At 46.3% G+C, this 20,853-nt stretch overlaps 2 protein-coding genes across 6 annotated transcripts in view; one reads left to right on the forward strand and one right to left on the reverse strand.

Annotated features, from left to right (window-relative positions):
- Window positions 1-20: 20 nt before the first annotated feature.
- Window positions 21-13,076, reverse strand: AAMDC (adipogenesis associated Mth938 domain containing). 4 transcript variants are annotated; one of them, XM_035115462.2, is made up of 5 exons: window positions 12,977-13,059; window positions 8,281-8,432; window positions 6,970-7,122; window positions 2,349-2,444; window positions 21-792 (listed from the first exon to the last, which is right to left on the reverse strand). In XM_035115462.2, exons 3-5 carry the CDS (start codon window positions 7,099-7,101, stop codon window positions 652-654), a joined length of 369 nt encoding a protein of 122 aa, XP_034971353.1. In that variant the 5' UTR covers window positions 7,102-7,122; window positions 8,281-8,432; window positions 12,977-13,059; the 3' UTR covers window positions 21-651. The 4 variants fall into 4 exon arrangements, with proteins under 4 accessions (XP_034971353.1, XP_034971352.1, XP_034971354.1 ...); XM_035115461.2 differs by lacking the exon at window positions 8,281-8,432 and having other exon boundaries at window positions 12,977-13,076; XM_035115463.2 differs by lacking the exons at window positions 8,281-8,432; window positions 12,977-13,059 and adding an exon at window positions 9,953-9,968.
- A 490-nt stretch (window positions 13,077-13,566) lies between these two features.
- The window catches only part of RSF1 (remodeling and spacing factor 1), a 42,393-nt gene continuing 35,106 nt past the window's right edge, over window positions 13,567-20,853 (forward strand). For both annotated transcript variants that reach the window (XM_035115565.2, XM_035115566.2), the window contains exon 1: window positions 13,567-13,782. In XM_035115565.2, coding sequence (XP_034971456.2) covers window positions 13,572-13,782 — 211 coding nt within the window. In that variant the 5' untranslated portion in view covers window positions 13,567-13,571. The remainder of the gene's footprint in view (window positions 13,783-20,853) is intronic.

Genomic DNA, 20,853 nt, shown 5'->3' on the forward strand with positions numbered 1-20,853 from the left:
GGAGCTAGGGATGATGAAATTAATGTCCATTGCTAACTTGGATCCACAAGTTTCATTGGGTGTCCTATATGAGTTACGACCAGCATTGGAAACAGCCCATTGTAATGGATTGCTTTGAAGTCATTTCTGCACCAGGTAAAGCAAATTTTAGCCCCACAATCTTCCCCACCTGTCCCTTATTTTCCCTGACCAAAGGTGGCAACGCCATGCTTGCGGGTTTCTCCAAGGACATCTGGTTGGCCACCGTGAGAACGGGATGCTGGACTAGACAGGCCGTTGGCCTGATCCAGCAGGACTCTTTAATATTCAGGAATCCTGAACTGAAGTTGCAAGGCACTCTTGGCTGTGCGGGTGCACAACTGCTGCCCACTTTTAAAAACTTTTGACTCCTAAGCTAGTGAAATTCAGTGTTTGTGGTTTCGTTTTGAAAGCTTTCAAGACTTGGCACACAGCGACGCACACAGAATGCCTGCTGACCCAAAACGGCTCTCTTTTATTCACATGAAGGCACAAGACGGTGGAAGGGGAGAGGTTAGCTTCATCTCTCTAAGCAGGCTTTGCCAACCTGGTGCCCGCAGAAAGCCTCACAGGGGCTTTGTGGGAGCTGAAACCCAAATCATCTGGGGGGACACCAAGTTGGGGAAGTTTGCTCTAGCAGGTGGAATGGAAGACCCCACCCACTTTGGCCCCTTTGGTGGCCAAAGCGTTGTACTCTTTCACAGCTTTCTCCGTCTGCAGGACCAGCACATCGATCCCATGGCTCTTCAGGTAGTCCACGGTGGATGACGGCACCTTGAGAAATCAGGAAGAGAAAGGAGTCAGGGAGGAGTCTCTTCTTGCACACAAGCTGTAACTTCATTGCTAACATGCGTGAAACCCAGTTAGCGGCTCCTTTGCTCTTTTTTATGCTTTGAAATACACGCAGCAACTGTTTTGCGCGCATCCTATTGATTCACAACTGCCGATGCGCAAGTCCTTTTTAGGGCAGGGCAATACAGTGGTACCTCTACTTACAAATAACTCTACTTACAATTTTTTGTACTTACAAATAGAGCTCCGTCCGCCATCTTGGATGCGGTTTAGATAGATAGGGTTGCTTCGACTCACAATTTTTTTCTCCCAATGCATTCCTATGGGATTCGACTTACATTTTTTTTCGACTTACAAATGTGTGTTTGGAACGCATTAAATTCGTAAGTAGAGGTACCACTGTATATCAATATATTGACCCAAACCAGCCTGAAGTCCCTATCGTAATATCAAGTTTCATAATCTTGGGCCTGGCAATATATCACAAATCATGATGTGTGTGTGTGTGTGTGTGTGTGTGTGCGCGCGCGCGCTATGCAAAAATCACAATGTGGGAAAAACTCTGAAGCCAAGCCGATGCTTCTCTCTGTTCCTGCAGCCCCTGTGAACTCTGTCAACTCAGCTCTCCCCCTGCCTCCTGCAGGGAGCACAAATCACAAGAGCAGGTGTTGGCTGAAATCACGATGCAGGAAAAATCATGAAGTCAGCCAATGCCTCTACATAGTGCCATCCTTATTTCAGACATCGTGATAAACAGTCGTACCTTGGAAGTCAAACCGTCCTGGAAGTCCATTTGGCTTCCGAAACGTTCAAAAACCCAAGAGTGGCTTCTGATTGGCTACAGGAAGCTCCTGCAGCCAACCGGAAGCCCCGTCGGACGTTCGGCTTCTGAAAGGACGTTCAAAAACTGGAACACTCACTTCCGGGTTTCGATCATCCGGGAGCTGGACTGTTCGACTCCCAAGGTGTTCGGGAGCCAAGATACAAATGCATCAGTATATTGGGATGTTTAGCTGCTGATATATTGCGATGCTGAAAACCAGATATTGCCCAGCCCCTAGTCCCTGGAATGGGGCAGAACCCCCTTCCACTGAAATGGTTGCTGCCTGTGTGCATAAATCACAGTTCACATAAATAAATGACTTTCAAGTCTGATGTTTCCAAAATGCATTGCAGTAATTTGCAACAACCACCACCCAACTTTCAACAGACTCTGTGTCATAAAACATGCCATTCCTCTTAGGAATCAAATCTGTCTTGTGTCTCTATATGTCAATTTCGGCTAGTTCAAGATACAGTATTCCCGTAGCCATTCCCACATCGTTGGAACCTGGGCAGAGTGAGCCAGGAGGTATTAAACACCACCTGAAAACTCTTGGTTTTATTTATCTATAAAAAAAAATCATAAAAATCTGTATCATAAAAATATATTGCAGCGACTTACAGCAATATTAAAGCATAAGACAATAAAATCCTGCTGCCCAGTCTTCGTTGACCATCTTAGCTGGTTTTCAAGGAAGAAACTTCCTAGCAAGTACCTGCAAGGCTTCGCTCATGCCACGGCCGATCACTAACGTCTTGGCACCCTTTCGAACAACTTCTTCCACATCTGCGGGCTGCACTCCTGGAACATGCTGTGTTTGGAATTAAGGGGAAAGGCGTTCAATAATAAGGGTCTTTTACGCCTTGGGACACACCCCGCCTGGAGCCCTGTGCCCAGTTCTGGGCGCCACAATTTAAGAAGGAAGTTGACAAGCTGGAACGTGTGCAGAGGAGGGCAACCAAAATGATCCAGGGTCTAGAAACTAAGCCTTATGAGGAACGGTTGAAGGAGTTGGGTATGTTTAGCCGTCTTCGAATATCTAAAGAACTGTCATGTGGAAGATGGAGCAAGCTTATTTTCTGCCCTGGAGAGAAGTTATAAGAAAGGAGATTTTTTTTACTCAAGATTATGAACATTCTGAGGGTAAGAGATGTTTGTGGAATACATGACCTCGGAAGTTGGTGAGCTCACCTTTTTTGGTGGTTTTTTAAAAAGAGGTTGAATGACCGCCTTGTCAGGGACTCTTTTGTTGTGATTCCTGCATTGCAGGGGGTTGGACTAGATGACCCTTTGGATCCCTTCCAACACTACGATCTTACGATTTATTATTAATAACAATTATATTTCATGAGTCACTTGATACTAGAAAGTCTCAAAACGAGATAAAATACAAACCAAGAGGATCAATTGAAATCTAGAAAATCTAAAACGGCACCCAAGACAAAATTCCTAAAATGATCATCTGACAATTCCGTGACAAATATAAGTCTTTGCACCAATTGAAATCCTTAGTTCTCCTTCTCCACCAGACCCTTTCCTCCCTCTTGTATTGTGTTGAGGTGAACTGGATGCCATCATTTTGCATTGCGGGTAAATGGGCAGAAAAGCAGTATACAAATGTTGTAAATGAAATCTAGAAGTTATGGGTATCAGCTGTGTGATCTAGCATTATATGTGTTTAAACACATGGATGGCACAGTGTGTCTATATCCCCGAAGAGCATAAAAGATGCTGGCTTCCTACAAAACTTAATTTTCATTTGTTTGTTCTTTAAAACAAAGTCTTCAGCCCTCGTGGTTCCAGAGATAGGACAGCTCAGCTACTCTTAAGAGGCTGAGGAGCAGAAAACAGCTATTGTACGAGCACTTGTCTGCTTTAGTGTTTTCTAATCTTACAGGACAATCCTGCACAAAGGAGCTCCACTGAATTCAGCTGGATTTTCACCCCTCTGGGGGAACTAGATTTTCCTTAACTTGACAAAGCTACACCCCAAGCTCTTTACACTTGCATATTCCACTTCCCTTAAACTGGCGCTGCACCCACGGTTTTTCGAACAGCCTCTTGCTCAACAAAAACGACCTTGGGGGCAGGGCACTAATTATGGTATACTAAGGCAGACATCTGATCACTGCAGATGGTGACAGCAGTCACGAAATTAAAAGACGTTTGCTTCTTGGGAGAAGCGATGACAAACCTAGAAAGCATCTTAAAAAGCAGAGACCTTGCCAACAAAGGTCCGTATAGTTAAAGCTATGGTTTTCCCAGTAGTGATGTATGGAAGTGAGAGCTGGACCATAAAGAAGGCTGATCGCCGAAGAATTGATGCTTTTGAATTATGGTGCTGGAGGAGACTCTTGAGAGCCCCATGGACTGCAAGAAGATCAAACCTATCCATTCTGAAGGAAACCAGCCCTGAGTACTCACTGGAAGGACAGATCCTGAAGCTGAGGCTCCAATACTTTGGCCACCTCATGAGAAGAGAAGACTCCCTGGAAAAGACCCTGATGCTGGGAAAGATGGAGGGTACTAGGAGAAGGGGACGTCAGAGGACGAGATGGTTGGACAGTGTTCTCGAAGCTACGAACATGAGTTTGACCAAACTGCGGGAGGCAGAGGAAGACAGGAGTGCCTGGCGTGCTATGGTCCATGGGGTCACGAAGAGTCGGACACGACTAAACAACAACAACAAAGATGAAGAAGAGAAGAAGAGTTTGGATTTGATATCCCGCTTTATCACTACCCGAAGGAGTCTCAAAGCGGCTAACAATCTCCTTTCCCCTCCTTCCCCAAAACAGACACCCTGTGAGGTGGGTGGGGCTGAGAGACTTCAGAGAAGTGTGACTAGCCCAAGGTCACCCAGCAGCTGCATGTGGAGGAGCGGAGACGCGAACCCGGTTCCCCAGATTACGAGTCTACCGCTCCTAACCAATACACCACACTGGCAGACAGGCATGTCCTTTTCATCTCAGTTGTTACTTCTGCTAAACTCGAAGTTGCAACTTAAATCTGTGTAATAAGTGGACGGCTGGCAGCCATCCACGGTCTGTGAAGTTTGCAGGCAAGACGTTTGCACACAATGCACAGCTGTTCCAAATAGACTTCCCAGCATTTGCCAGACTATTTTTAGCTTCCGACAGAAGCTTTGCAGCGTTTTTTTTGTTTTGTAACTACCCCGCAGCCTAAGAACTTCTGGCTTCTGTCCAAATGGGCGGTTTCGTTCAAGGTGCAGGTAGGCATCATCGACATTTTATCCGCCTCCCAGATAAGGCCTTTTTGCGGTCAAGTATTTCCCCCTATCCTGCTAAGGGTGGACCGCAGTTGTGAAAGCGATAAATTCACTTGGTTTAACCCAGCTGGGGACAGATTATCTTTGCAACGGGCAACATGCAAGAGGACAGGCATGCAGAATAATTCAAATTGTGATTTGCCTGGCAGACAGAAGGAGGGAGAGAGAGGTTTTTCTTCCCCTGTAGTTTTTTTTTTTAAAAAAGGCCCAACCCCAAACACTCTGGAACACTTCTAATGGTGGTCACATGACAACCCCAACAAAAGAAAAAGGAGGTCTGGGTTTACTGTAATTACAGTAATTGGCTGGTGAAAGGTTCTGCTGCCAGCAAGGAGCACTCTGGAAACAGCAGTGCCGTGAAAGAAGAAGAAAGAGAGGATTTTATTTCCAGGCAGCACAAAAGACTTGCCCTGATGTTGTGTGTGTATGTGGTGCTGGGTGGGTGGGTGTCTAACATGTCTTAGCAAAACAGTATTTTTATTTTCTTTTAGAGGGAGAAAGGGTTGCGGGGAGAACCCAGACAACAGCCAAAGTCTTTTTAGAAAATAGGACCTCGAGGTGAGCTGAAGTGGGCACTCCAAGTTGCAATTGCTCAGTCTGGAGTGAAGGGGCAGAGGGAGACAAATGGGTTCATGAGAACTGTGGCAGCTTAGTCTTCTTTTAAAAAAATATGTAAAGTAAAAATACGGTAGTAGCTGCTGTGAAAACAGTGAGAGAATTCCCTTCTTCTATCCCCACACCACCCCCACTGCTGCAAAGGTCTATTCTATTGTTTTAGATCAGGCACGTCCAACAGGTAGATTGTAATCTACCGGTAGATTACTGGACGTCTGTGGTAGATCACTAGTAGATCACTGGCTCTCCCCAAAGAAACTCATCAACTTTGGCTCCCCTTAAAAAAAATCTCAACAACTTTCCCCATCACCCCTAAAAAAAGGGGTTTTCCTTATCCCTAAAAAAACTCAACAACTTTGACCTGAATCCCTAAAAAACGGGGCTTTCCTTCCTAAAAAAAAAAAAGCTCAACTTTGACCTGAACCCTGCAAAAGGGGGTAGATCACTGCCAGTTTTTAACTGTGTGAGTAGATCGCGGTCTCTTGGGAGTTGGCCACCCCTGTTTTAGATGAAACCCACAGCACATTAAAGGTAACGGTAAAGGTAAAGATACCCCTGACCGTTAGGTCTAGTTGCGGACGACCCTGGTGTTGCGTGCTCATCTCGCTCTATAGGCTAAGGGAGCCGGCATACAGCTCCCGGGTCATGTGGCCAGCATGACAAAGCCACTTCTGGCGAACCAGAGCAGCGCACGGAAACACCGTTTACCTTCCTGCCGGAGTGCTACCTATTTATCTACTTGCACTTCGATGCGCTTTCGAACTGCTAGGTTGGCAGGAGCTGGGACCAAGCAACGGGAGCTCACCCCGTCGCGGGGATTTGAACTGCCGACCTTCTGATTGGCATGCCCTACGCTCTGGTTTAGACCATAGCACCACCCGCGTCCCTACAGCACATTAGGGCAGTTCATAAAAACTATAAAAACTGCTCCAAAGGTCTTATCTTACTAAACCAGGGATTATATAGCTATATCTGAAATTTCATACATATCGGTTAATATCTTGACCCTGCTCCACTGAACTGAAATTTCAGTCTTCACGACATAGGAAAACGGCCAAGTAAACAGCTATTTCTATGCCATGTGCAATTTCATAAATTTCAGCTAGGTCGACGAATACCTGCCTTTTCTCTAAACTCAAAGGCCCAAATGCCTCAACCTTTTCTCACAGGGGAGTCACTCCACCCACTTTGAGTGCCCTTTTCTGAACCTCTTCCAAGGACTTGGCTACATTAGCGAAAATAAAGTGTTATAAACGTGTTGCAACACTGCAACACCAGATGGCACTGTAGAGCTGAAATGGGAACTCTATGAAAACGGGGCTTATTTCAGAACGTTTTCAGAGTGTTGTTTTTTTTGCTGTGTAGATGCAGCCCAAGTCTACAATACCCAAGTGGCCCCCAGATAACTAAGAAGAGGGTGAGCAAAGGCACGTACGTCAGTTCCCGTCTCTCTCCAGTCCCATGTCCGACTGCCCCCAGGCCAGACTTTACAGTCCTTGTAAGTTGTGGAACAGCCTTTGACAGTCATCCGGCCCCACGAGAGAGAGGCAATTTCAGGAGAGGACATCTTCAAATAGATTTTGACTGTCTGAAAGATAAGAAACTGAACATGAGAACAGCCTAGTGCTCTAACAGTGGTTTTAGGTATATATATGTATTCATTGAATTTTCTGCTTTATAATTTAAAGTATTCATTTTTACATCCTTAATATATCTATGACTTCTTCTCTTTCCATGGTTCATTTTACATATCATAAATCCCTGCATATTTTACACAAACTATACTATTCAGTATTCCATTATTGCATCCATCAAAACTTATTTATACTGTCGGATTTATCTTAATGCTGCCAGCATTTTCAGCTGTACACAATTATTTCCCATATATTCAATAAACGTTTCCCAATCTTCTCTAAACGTATGTTCTTGTTCTCTTATTCTATATGTTAAGTCTGCGAGTTGGGCATATTCTGTCAACTTCAGTTGCCATTCTTCTTTGGTTGGGACCTCGTTCGTTTTCCATTTTGGGGCTAACAAAACATGGGCTGCAGTAGCGGCATACATAAATAACCTTTTCCGACACCTGGGAATTTCCGTCTTAATTATCCCTGGTCAGAAAGGACTCTGTTTTGAGGGGGAGAAAGTACTTTAACATTTTTTTTCAATTCATTATGGATCATTTCCCGATCTAACTGTGGTTTTAAAAGCCATCAAGAAAAGGCAGTAGACTCTTGTGGGGGTGTGAGCGAGGGAGCCATTCCCTATCGGGGGACCCCTATTTTCAGGTAAAGGGTTTCACCCCAAAATCATTATGGGATATAGTCTAATCCAGGGGTGGCCAACTCCCAAGAGACTGCGACCTACTCACATGGTTATAAACTGGCAGTGATCGACTCCCTTTTGGGGGGTTCAGGTCGAAGCTGTTGAGCTTTTTTAGGGAAGAGGAAAGCCCTGTTTTTTGAGGGTGCAGGCCATAAATGTTGAGCTTTGTTTAGAGGAGCCAATGTTGTTGACCTTCTTTGGTGGGAGCCAGTAATCTACCAGTGATCTACCACAGGCGTCCAGTAGTGATCTGCCGGTAGATCGCGGATCACGATCTACCTGTTGGACATGCATGGTTTAATCAATGCACACCTGTGAGGACATGAGTGTTCTTCTCATTACCCTAAAGCTGGGATGGGAAGCCTCTGGCTCAAGGACCAAATGCAGCCTCGCCAGTTCTCTCTCTCTGAACTCGGTGTCTCACCTTAAGCCACACAGCCCCATTGGTCCTTCAGAGGAGTGTTTTTGCCTGGCTGGACTGTGTCCTCAAACTCTGATGAGGCTTCTCGCTTGTCAGGTGTGTGTGTACAGAAACTAGCATACTACACAAAGGACAGAAGTATCTGCAAGAGTAAACTGCAAGAGAAAATGAGTGGCAGAAGGGAGACGCTGAGTGTCGAAGCGATGATTCTTCAGCATCCATTTCATTGAATTGGTCATGCTGTTCGGATGCCCAATTATCGTCTTCCAAAGCAACTACTCTATTCCCAACTTAAAAATGGTAAGCATAATTCCAGTGGACAAAAAAGGAGTTTTAAAGATGCTCTCATGGCAAATCCTTAAAAACGTAGTATAAACACTGACAGCTGGGGGACACTGGCCTGTGAGGGCTTCAATTGGAGAAAAAAGAACCTTAAATACTGGATACAGGTAGGTAGCCGTGTTGGTCTGGATCGAAGTAAAATAATAAAAAAAAAAAATTCCTTCAGCAGCACCTTAAAGACCAACTAAGTTTTTATTTTGGTATGAGCTTTCGTGTGCATGCACACTTCTTCAGATACAGTGAAAAGTATCTGAAGAAGTGTGCATGCACTGTATCTGAAGAAGTGTGCATGCACACGAAAGCTCATACCAAAATAAAAACTTAGTTGGTCTTTAAGGTGCTGCTGAAGGAATTTTTAAATACTGGAATTTTCTCTTTCTCTCTCTCACCCCCCCCTTGGGGTTGCGGGCCTCTGATCCCCCTTCCTTTTGTTGCTCCAAGTCTGAACACGAAGTATCCTACAACTTTAAATGGTCATGGCTTTCCCGAAAGAATTTTGAGAGATGTGGTTTGCTAAGGTGGTGCTGTGGTCTAAACCACTGAGCCTCTTTGGCTTGCCGATCAGAAGGTCGGCAGTTTGAATCCCCATGACGGGGTTAGCTCCCGTTGTTCAGTCCCTGCTCCTGCCAACCTAGCAGTTCAAAAGCACATCAAGTGCAAGTAGATAAATAGGTACTGCTCTGGCGGGAAGGTAAACGGCGTTTCCGTGCACTGCTCTGGTTTGCCAGAAGTGGCTTAGTCGTGCTGGCTTAGTCCACATGACCCAGAAGCTGTTTGCGGACAAACGCTGGCTCCCTTGGCCAGTAAAATGAGATGAGCGCCGCAACCCGAGAGTCATCAGCAACTGGACTTAACCGTCAGGGGTCCCTTTACCTTTAAAGGGTGCTAAGAGCTACAATTCCCAGAGTACTGGGAAAACAGATTGATTGTTAAACCACTCGGGGAACTGTAGCCCTGTGAGGGGAAAACCTTGGAACTCGCAGCATCCTTAACAAACTACAGTTCCCAGGATTATTTGAGGGGAAGCCATTACTTTTAAAGTGGTATGGTACTCCTTTAAGTGCATACTTCCGCAATGCTTACATAAATAAAAACGATTTCTATTCCACGCCAAGCGAGCGGCAGGAGCCTCTGACTCCTGGAAAAGCAGCCAAACCCCACTGCTCAAAGCAGCTCAGTGCTTTTGCTTTAGCTAAATCTGGAGTCTCAGTCCAAGGTGCGGTTTACGACACACCCCTATGGTTCTTTAAATTGTTCAGGTTTTTCTCCTGATAAATCCTTTGCAAGGAGATCACTGCCACCATTAAAAAAACAACAACAACGAACAACTCACCTCCCTCTCTTCCTTCATATATAAGCGAAGTCTGGATTAACAGATATTTCCCCCCCCCCCTAGCAGGAATGCCTGCTGACAGGGGCACAAAGGATCAAATAACGCAAGGCGAACCTTTCCACCTCGTCTTATCGCCAAGAGTGGACTCCAACACGCTGCTTCAAAATGCCAAGCCAAGAAGAATCAGCACTAAGGGTCTGGATGCATCAAAGATTGCCTGCCCACCCAGCATGAGAAAAGTGTGTTTTCGCGCGCTCTTCCCCCCACGCTGCCAAATTAATGAGCAAGAACCATTAGGGTATACTGCATGCTTAATCCTATGGACACAAAAGCAGAATGTAACAGAATAATTTATTTTTTTAAAGACATGTTTGGTGGCAAAAGAGCATGGATAGCAGCTAAGCTTTAATTTAAAATAACAACACTCTTTTTTAGTAGAGATGCAACTGGAAACTATGGTTTAGTATTGGAAAAGGTCCGGAAACTGCTGTTGGTTCAAACTAGGACTGGATTAACAGTCCATTTCTAGACCCAAAGGGCTGCTTCTTACCCATCTGCTTCAGAAGCAAAGCAAAATTAACATTCATTGCACCACCCACTTGAACCTCTGGACTCTGCAAGGCTGCTCAGAAAGGAATGTGGCCCTCACTGCTGAAGAAGGTTTCCTTTTCCTTCTGTAAGGCCTTAAACAGCTCAGGAGGACCAAGTTATCCGAAATGGTTCCTCTTTCTGCATATGTCTACCTGAACTTTAAGATCCTCTTTGAAGGAATTGCTCCAAATCCTGCTCCTGTGTAGAAGTGTGTTGCTATGAAGAAGGGGCCTTTTAGGTTCCAGCTCCGATGGCGCACTCTTTATCACCTTTGTGCAGCCAGGTAAAGACTTCTAAATTCACGCAGGGTTTTTAGTTGTCATTTTAACGTTCAGTTGTAGTTTAGCATAGTAGTTTCCTGCTCTGTGAACAAGCCGTTTCAAGCCTAGGATCATGTGTCCCCCACTGCACAGCAGCAAGGAAGAGATGGAAGGTTTCTGCTTATGGTGTCAAACTAACCATAGTTCCCTGTGACACCCAAATTCAGGAAACTGTGGGTTGTTTACAAACCAAGTCCTGAAACCACCAATCAAATGTGAGTTGTTCTAACCAAATAAGCTTTCTACAAAGCACAGTCATGGGCAATTGTGATTTGATTAAAACCAGAAGGCGGCATTTCTGGTCTCTCACATCTGATGTGCGAAAGAAGAGAAGGAAAATAACAAGCACGCAAAAGCCCAAGGTTCATTGCTGGTCACTCACAAAGTAACAAACTGTTATTTTCTGTAGCCTGAGAGCGGGAAAACCATGTCCATGACCAAAAGATGGGATATAAATTAAAACAAGTAAGGCTGGCAAATAGACCACACCTTTAGCATCACTGCTGCACGCCCTTTGCACAGAGTATCCAAAAGGCCAGAAGCAGTGCAAGAACATTCTACCCTGCCTTTTAATCAAACAGACTGAAGGGGCGTTTCTCAAGGACCAGTTCTAGATAGAGAAGATATTTATTTGCATCAGCCCTGGGCCTTTGCAACTTGAGTATAATACACAAACATACCATAGGAGCCAACTCCAGGGGTCTGTGGATGCTTGGGCACCCAAAATAATATAATTGTGGGAGCCGGGCACCCAGAGTGTCAATGAGAAAAGCCGGCAGGCGGCAATGCCGCTGAGAGAGAAGCAATTCAGTTCCATCCTCTGCAGCCAGCCAGCGAGGCACCCTTTTCTGGAGGGTGGGGTTCGGATCCAGAGGCAGTCTCTCTATGTGCAGGTGTGTGTGTGTGTGTGTGTGATGTTGCACATCTGCATTGTGGCAGCGGGCACCCACAACCCTGAGGGCGAGATGGCACCCCTGAAACATGCATAAACACAACTACGCAGATAAAACCACCAAATGCAATTAGAACATACACGTTTTGTAGTACACTTGGTACACAAAATATGAACATAAGAATGCCAATATCCCTATTTACAGGTAGGTAGCCGTGTTGATATGCCATAGTCGAAACAAAAAAAAAAATTCTTCCAGTAGCACCTTAGAGACCAACTAAGTTTGTTATTGGTATGAGCTTTCATGTGCACGCAATACCATTAACAAACTTAGTTGTTCTCTAAGGTGCTACTGGGAATTATGGTGCTGGAGGAGACTCTTGAGAGTCCCATGGACTGCAAGAAGATCAAACCGATCCATTCTGAAGGAAACCAGCCCTGAGTGCTCACTGGAAGGACAGATCCTGAAGCTGAGGCTCCAATACTTTGGCCACCTCATGAGAAGAGAAGACTCCCTGGAAAAGACCCTGATGTTGGGAAAGATGGGGGGCACTAGGAGAAGGGGACGACAGAGGACGAGATGGTTGGACAGTGTTCTCGAAGCTACGAACATGAGTTTGACCAAACTGCGGGAGGCAGCGCAAGACAGGAGTGCCTGGCGTGCTCTGGTCCATGGGGTCACGAAGAGTCGGACACGACTAAACGACTAAACAACAACAATGCTTCTATTGAAGTGGACTCTGGACAGTGAAAGCTTATACCCCACAATAAAATGTGTTAACCTTTAATAGGTGCCACAAAGCTTACTATGAAGATGGAGGTGGAGAATTTCTTGTTCCAAAAGGCTTTGGGGAACTGAGTGCTTTTAAAGAAAGGGCTTGTGCCATGCTGTTTTAATAATAATAATAATAATAATAATAATAATAATAATAATAGCAGCACTAGATCATAACTCTGGTAAGTCCTATTCATGTTTGTCTTTGAGGTGCCACAAAGCACTTTACAAAGAATTAAGCGAAGTTATTTGAGAGGTTTCTCCCCGCCCCGCCCCGCGAGATCTCAGGTAAATATCCTATTAAACCCTCCGAACACCAAAGGGGTGCATGGAAATGAGCCGTTCCATTTATCCTCCCGCAGAACCACTCTCACTGCAGGGCCAGCGGTAATTTCACCCCCACCCCCCGCACACAGTGGTCCAGTCCGCTCCCCTCCAAACCTTACCTGCGCTGACCAACAACCTGCCTTTCTTCCCCTCCCCTCCTTTACTCTGGCGGGACGCGCCCCCTGCCGCCCATCATTGGACGTAGCCGCTATACAGACGCGGCCCGCGCCCACTGACAAGCACCGCTTCCTCACGCCCACTTCTCCCCTTCGGCCACGCCCCCTTTACTGAGGAGCTACAGCCGCTTCCCTCCGCCCCCCCTCCCCTCCTTTTATTATTATTATTATGGCCGCCACACACCTTTCCCAAGCCTCCGCCGCGATTGGCCGGGGCGGCGTTCTATCCCCGCCCCCGCTCCTATCTCGCCCGCCCTCCCTCTCCAACCCCGGGAGCCCTCCCCCTCCGCAGCCTCGTTTTGGTTCCTGCGTTCCCTCAACCACAGGGAAAACAACAAGCGCGGGGTTTCCTAGAAGGGGCCCGGGCCGCTCTTTCCCCCACCGTCCTCCTTCTCTTGGAGCGTACCGTCTCGTCTCCTCTGCGCGACGCATGCCGGGATGGCGCGCTCCGCCCGCAGCGCCCCCTGCCGGTCTCCCTCGCTCCGCCCCTCTCTCCCCCCTCCCTTCTCCTTCTCCATCCATCCTCTCAGGTTCCAAGATGGCGGCGGCGGCGGCGGCTCCCCCATCCCCTCCTCCTCCGCCTCCTCCTCCCCCTGCCGCCGCGCCGACGGAGGGCCCGTCCTGCCCCGGCTCGTGGCCCAACTTCGCCGTCATCTGCTCCTTCCTGGAGAGATACGGCGCCCTCCTCGACCTGCCCGAGCTGCCCTTCCCGGAGCTGGAGCGGGTCCTGCAGGAGCCCGGCGAGCAGGGTGAGGGCCTCCGCTTTCTCCTCAGGGCCGCGCTGCGGGGTGGGGGGGAGCGCTCGCTGGGAACCTCGGGGGAAGGTTTCGGGTCCCTGTCCCCCCGCACACACAACAAACTGCCCCGGGAGGCCTTTATTTCCGCCCCCTCCTCTTCCACCACAAAGCAGGGCCCGACTCCGTCCATCCCCACAGCAGGGGGAGGTTTCTCCCCTTCCTTAGGGGACCCTACGAGGGGGTGGGGAGGCGACGTCTCTCTTCTCCATTAGCCCCCCCCGCCACTCTTATTCCTAATCAGGCCCCTCCCACTCGCAATGGGAATCTCCCTCTCCTCTTCCCCCGATTTGGGATGTTATTTGGAGGGGGGGAAGGGGAGTAGGAGGGATACCGCCCCCCACCCCAGTTCCCAGGTTTGCGTCATGTGTCTGTTTGCGGTGGGAGAGGGGGGCGGCCGCCCTTCTTATTCCTGCCCCTTCTCTTTCCTCTCCCGCGAGATTCGTTTGTGCAGTGCCTGGCATAAGCAGAAGCTAAAAGGGGAGGTCCCTGCCCGCGAGAGGCTTGCAGTTAAGATTCCTGCAGAGGGAATGTGGGGCGGGATGGAAGGCGGTGAGGAGATGATGAGGAGGGTTATTGGATTTGATCTCCTTTTTGTTATTTATTTATTTTTATTTCGTATTTTTATGTTGCAAACCGCCCATAGTAGCAGTATTAATCATATGTGTGTGTGTATCAGTGATGTGGGGTAGGGTTCGTTTGGTTTGGGAAAAGAGAATAAAGGCCAATTTTCCTTGGGATCTGGGAAAGGTGTTGTTTGATCTTCTAGGGAACCTTGCAAGTTCTGTCCTGATCCTAGATCAGGGGTCAGCAAACTTTTTCAGCAGGGGGTCAGTCCACTGTCCCTCAGACCTTGTGGGGGGGGGGGCGGACAATATTTTGAAAAAATAATAATGAATGAATTCCTATGCTGCACAAATAACCCGGAGATGCATTTTAAATAAAAAGACACTTTCTACTCATGTAAATGCACACTGATTCCCGGACCGTCTGCGGGCCAGATTTAGAAGGTGATTGTGCTGGATCTGGCCCCCGAGCCTTAGTTTGCCTACCCACGATAGTTTGCTGAATAACCCCTGAATAACTTGAGAGGGACAAACTAGTCCTGAAATGAAAGTCACACATCACTTTGGGTGAAGCCTTCCAGGAGAACTTATTGTGTGTTAAGTGAGAGAGAGAAATGGCCAATACAGGAAGGGACAAGTCTCTCAAACGGAGAGGTGTTTTTTGAGAGATACTGGATGTGGCATGTGGGGAACTGTGCCCCCCCCCCCCCGCTTCCCGTCTTCAATATTTCTTCCTGGGTTTTTTTTGCAATAAGCGCCACCCTTTATCAGCCAGCCTTCAGTGGTCTACTAAAAAGTCTTGCAGGCTAGTAAGTTTGTGGCACTTGTTTGCAGGCTGATTTGCAGGGCACTGCTATTCTCAGCCAAGATTTTGCAGATATGTTCTGCAAGATTGAAAATTCTTAGTGGCCAGTTTCTTTGTCGATAATGCTTTTGGAATGGGTAATCAAAACAATTCAAAGCTTAAAGCAGCTCTTTATTTCCCCGAATACGTTGTCTGGCACACAGTTCTAATTTCCAGTTGCAGTGTAAATAGCTTTTCATTGGTTCTATAGTCTTCATTACTAGTATTTTCTTATGTGGTTATGTATATTTTTAAAACATTTGTTTAAACAGTGAACACAAAATGGGTTTACTTTACATGATGGGCTGTGTATGTGTTGTCTGTTAGATTTCTATTTAGCAGCTGATTTTTTTGAAAATTGTACATGCAGTTTTGTGTTAATTGTATAGCATCTTTGCTGTTTACATGAACCTTTCTTTTGGAAATGATCCTATTTTCTTTCCCTTCTTCCATTTGCACTTTGTTGTGGTGTTAAAAGTATTGTTTATTCCATATTGCTTTGAAACATTTTTGTCAGGTGTCAGGAACAAATGACTGTGCTACCCTGCTGTCTCTGTCCAAGTGGACATAAGTGATTTTTCTCCAGTATGCCAAGGATGTATCTACAGTACAGACTTTCATTGGTTTAGTAGTCCACTCCTTCCTCTAGACTAGAGAATTCTGGAAACTGCAGTTCTGTGTGAGAGGCTAGAGTCACTTAGGCCAGTGTTTCCCAACCAGTGTGCCTCCAGATGTTTTGGGACTACAACTTCCATCATTCCCGACCACTGGTCTTGCTAGCTAGGGATGATGGGAGTTGTAGTCCCAAAACATCTGGAGGCACACTGGTTGGGAAACACTGACTTAGGCTGCAGCCCTGTGCACACTTCTGAGAAAGTCCTATGGGAATATGTTGGACTGAGTTCATCTAAATGCTGATGGGACTATATATAACCTTCTTGCAGGCATTTATGTGACAATATCATATCATTTATTCATTCCTTTATACAAAAAAATCTAAAAAACTAACAAGGCTATAAAATTTTGTGGTATATTGGCATGTTAAACTGAACACAATTTTACTTCCGGGAGTAGAAGTGTTACTGTATTCTGTCAGGTTTACCACTCCCATCAGCCCATCACCCATTCCCACCCACCCCCACCACCCTCTGTATATATATAGGGTCTGACACTTCTGTTTCTAGTGTATCTGAAGAAGTGTGCATGCACACGAAAGCTCATACCAAAATATAAACTTAGTTGGTCTTTAAGGTGCTACTGAAGGAATTTTTTTATTTTGCTTCTACTCAGACCAACACGGCTACCTACCTGTAACTGTATTCTGTCCTTCAGTGATGTGCCAATTCAGAAGTGGAACACATTTCAAGAAGCATTGTGGGATCTTTCTCTTTTGGCTGTCATTCAGTGAAGGGCTAGGGTGTTGGAAGGGATTAAATTCTAGAATAGGACCTAGGTGCTTTCCAGTTCAAATCTCATTTTAACAATGAACTCTTAAGTAGATGTCCACTCAGAGCTTTCATTTAGAGATTTCAGCCTATCTGATCTGAAAATACGTAGTTTAGTCTAGTTTATTGCACTTTATGGATTTGGAAATGGATTGATTATTCTGTAATGAAAAGCAGGTTGCTTCTATAGATCAGGGATAGTGAAACTGGTCCTTCAAATGTTGGACTCCAATTTCCTTCATCCCCATCAGTCTTGGCCAGCGGTAAGCAAAAATGATTGACCCAAAACATCTGGAGGGAGGTCGTGATTCCTTACTTCTGAGGTAGATATGTTTTAGAAAGGATGGATGTGTTTCAATGTTGAGTCTCCAGATGTGGTTGGACTACAACTCCCATCATAAGAACATAAGAGAAGCCTGCAAGATCAGGTCAATTGGCCATCTAGTCCAGCATCCTGTTCTCACAATGAGATGCCTGTGTGGAACCAGCAAGTAGGATACAAGCACAAGAGCAACTCTCCCCTCCTGTGGTTTCCAGCAACTGGCATTCAGAAGCATTGCTGCTTCCAATTGTGGAGGTAGAGCACAGCCGCCATGGCTAGTTGCCATTGATAGCCCTCTCCTCCGTGAATTTGTCTAATCCTCTTTAAAAGCCATCCAAGCCGGTGACCATCACTGCCTTCTGTGGGAGCAAGTTCCACAGTCTTATGTGCTGCACAAAGAAGTACTTTTTTTTTAATCTGTTCTGAATCATCTAACATTCACCTTCATTGAATATTCACAAGTTCTAGTGTAATGGCAGAGGGTGAAAAGCTTTTCTCTGCCCACTTTCTCCATGCCATGCAGAATTTTATAAGCTTCTCTTACCTTTTCTCTAAAAAAGTCCCCAATGCCCCAATCTTTCCTCATAGATTTTTATAATTGTTCCATCCCTGTGATCATTTTGGTTGCCATTTTCTGAACCATTCCCAATCATACAATAACTTTTTTGAGGTGATGTGACCAGAACTGTAGACAGTATTCCCATTGTGGTTGCACCATAGATTTGTAAAACGGCATTATTATAATAGCAGATTTATTTTCAATTCCTTTCCTAATGAGCCATGGCATGGAATTTGTCTTATTTCTCAGCTGTTACACACTGCATCAACATACTCATCAAGCTACCCACTATGACCCTAAGGTCTCTTTTCTAGTCAGTCACCACCAGTGCAGACTCCATGAGCATATCTCTGAAATTATGGGTGGGTTTTTGGTTTTCTTTTTCTTTTTCACAGCCATGCATCACTTTACATTTGTTTACATTGAATTGCATTTACCATGTACCACCCATTCACTCAGTTTGGAAATATCCCTTCGGACCTCTCCACAATCTTGTTTTGTTTTAACAACCCTGAACAATATTGTCAGCAGTACCTCACTGGTCACTCATAACTCTAGATCAGGGGTCAGCAAACGTTTTCAGCAGGGGGCCGGTCCACTGTCCCTCAGACCTTGTGGGGGGCTGGACTATATATTTTTTGGGGTGTGTGTGAACAAATTCCTATGCCCCACAAATAACCCAGAGATGCATTTTAAATAAAAGGACACATTCTACTCATAAAAAACATGCTGATTCCTGGACCATCCACGGGCCGGATTTAGAAGGTGATTGGGCCTCATCCGGCCCCCGGGCCTTAGTTTGGGGACCCCTGCTCTAGATCAAGGGTCAGCAAACATTTTCAGCAGGGGGCCGGTCTACAGTCCCTCAGACCTTGGGGGGGAGGCGGACTGTATTTTGGCAGGGGAAATTAATGAATTCCTATGCCGCATAAATAACCCAGAGATGCATTTTAAATAAATGTACACATTCTACTCTTGTAAAAACACCAAGCAGACCCCACAAATAACCCAGAGATACATTTTAAATAAAATGACACATTCTACTGGGCTGTCCATGGGCCGGATTTAGAAGGCGATTGGGCCAGATCCGGCCCCCGGGCCTTAGTTTGCCTACCCATGTTATGATCAGGCTTCCTCAAACTCGGCCCTTCAGATGTTTTGAGGCTACAATTCCCATCATCCCTGACCACTGGTCCTGCTAGCTAGGGATCATGGAAGTTGTAGCCAAAAACATCTGGAGGGCCGAGTTTGAGGAGGCCTGTTATAGATCATTTATGGATAAGTTGAAAAGCACCTTTCTCATCTGTAGCCAACTTTGCCAATGATGACGGATTAGGGGAGTTGTAGTCCAACCACATCTGGGGTCTAAGATCGAAGAACCCTGATCTACAGAACAACACACTGGAAACTGCAAAAGTGTGTGAGAACATATTAAAAATGATTGCCAGTTATTGCAGTAGTGAATGGCCACTGGACTTGCCATGTAAACATTTTGAGTTTTATATTGAAAGGCCAAAGATATACATATTGCACTTCAAGGCCTTTTGGACAAGCGTTGCTTGACAGCTGTGTGTTTCTAAAACTCTACCATTTGTAGCTAGTATGTACACATCTGATGAAGTGGACTTTACTTCATGAAAGCATATGCTGTAATACTTTGTCTTTATGGTGTTGTCCCATGGCATTCTCATTCTCTCTCTCTCTCTCTGTGTGTGTGTGTGTGTGTGTTTTAAATCCTTGATAGTCAAATTTATTGCACTTGCGCAGTAGGATTTATTCCAGGCATAGGCAAACTCGGCCCTCCAGGTGTTTTGGGACTACAACTCCCATCATCCCTAGCTAACAGGACCAGTGGTCAGGGATGATGGGAATTGTAGTCCCAAAACATCTGGAGGGCCGAGTTTGCCTATGCCTGATTATTCTGTGGGATGGCTTTCTAAGCTCTTCACCAATGGAGGAAGTGTTGCAATTTCCCCAAGCCTTTCGTTCCACTGTTTGTGTTAATTCTGATGTGCTCCCCTGAGCAGGAAGAATTCTAGTGGGTGTTCTCTCCCCCCCCCCCCCCGGTAATAACTTTTGCGTATTAAGAACTAGCTAAGCCAGGAATCCAGAACGCAAATCACTATATACTCCATGCTTTTACTATGTCACGGGTGATAAGCACATGATCTATTACCGTCTTTCCCCTTTTTTAATACACCGTCTTATAACTTTTTTTCCTCAAAAAAACACAGGGTGGCTTACTTTCGGTGGGATGTCTTATTTTTTTTTATTACCGGTACAGTTTTTACAGCTCAGGGCGCTGGCTCAGGGCGCTGCTCGGTTCTCTTGAGTGCTCGGCGCTGCAGCAGCCACTGGTTCCGGGTGGCGGGGCAGCAGGCATCCTAGGCCGGGCCAGGCAGAGGCCGCTGGCTCAGGCGCTCCGCCTGCCGCTGCAGGGCGCTCCAAGCTCCTTGGCCAGGCCAGGCAAGGAAGAAGCAGTGAGCCCAGCGGTGGCGACAAGCACAGAAGCGGCAGGGCGGCGATGGACGAGAAGGCGGAGCGCGGGGATGCAGCCAGCAAGGCGGGAGCGCGATCAGCTGTTAAGCGGAGCTCTTGGAGCGCCACTTCAGAGCTGATCGCGCTCCTGCAGTGCCAGCTGCATGGAGTGACTCTGTGAGTGGAGGTGCCTGTGGGGGTTGGTTTCCGCGGAGCGGAAGTATGGCTTATTTTGGGGGTATGTCTTATATTTCTCAAATGCTTAAAAACCCTGCCATGGCTTACTTTCTGACTACGTATTAAAAAAGGGGAAACAGGGTAGCTGCTGCACTCCTTTTGTGCTGGGCATAGCCAATACTGTACACTGTTTTGGACTACAGCTCCTATTATCCTTGACCATTGGCCATGTTGCCTGGGGCTGATGAGAGTTGTAGTTCAGAACATCTGGGTGGTGCTAGGTTGGTGACAGCTTGCATAGACAATACTGAGTTAGACGGACCAGTGGTCAGACTCTGTATAGGACAGCTTTCTATGTTGTGTTTTCTAGCCCATTAACTCACACACACACCTCCTGAAGTGCACCACTTTGGCTATCCTTTCTTCATGGCCGCCTACTTTTCACTGTTTTTGCTAACAGCATACAAGGTACACACACACACACACACACACACACACACAGAGTATTTGCTGCAAGTGGTCCATGCTGAGTGGATGGATAGTTGCAGCAGACTGGAAAGACTGGTGCCAACTTTGCCATATGCCTCAAAACCCAAAGAGAAGCTGCAGCTACACACTCACTTTTATCTTATTAA

Source organism: Zootoca vivipara, chromosome 4 (assembly GCF_963506605.1).
Source record: "Zootoca vivipara chromosome 4, rZooViv1.1, whole genome shotgun sequence".
NCBI lineage: Eukaryota > Metazoa > Chordata > Lepidosauria > Squamata > Lacertidae > Zootoca > Zootoca vivipara.

Coding starts and splice junctions, on each gene's coding strand:
- AAMDC (XM_035115461.2), bottom strand. CDS start 7,101: ATGTCCTCTCCTGAAATTGCCTCTCTCTCGTGGGGCCGGATGACTGTC. Junction 2,445..6,969: donor GGAGAGAGACGGGAACTGAC/GTACGTGCCTTT, acceptor TTCCAAACACAG/CATGTTCCAGGAGTGCAGCC. Junction 793..2,348: donor GCATGAGCGAAGCCTTGCAG/GTACTTGCTAGG, acceptor TGATTTCTCAAG/GTGCCGTCATCCACCGTGGA.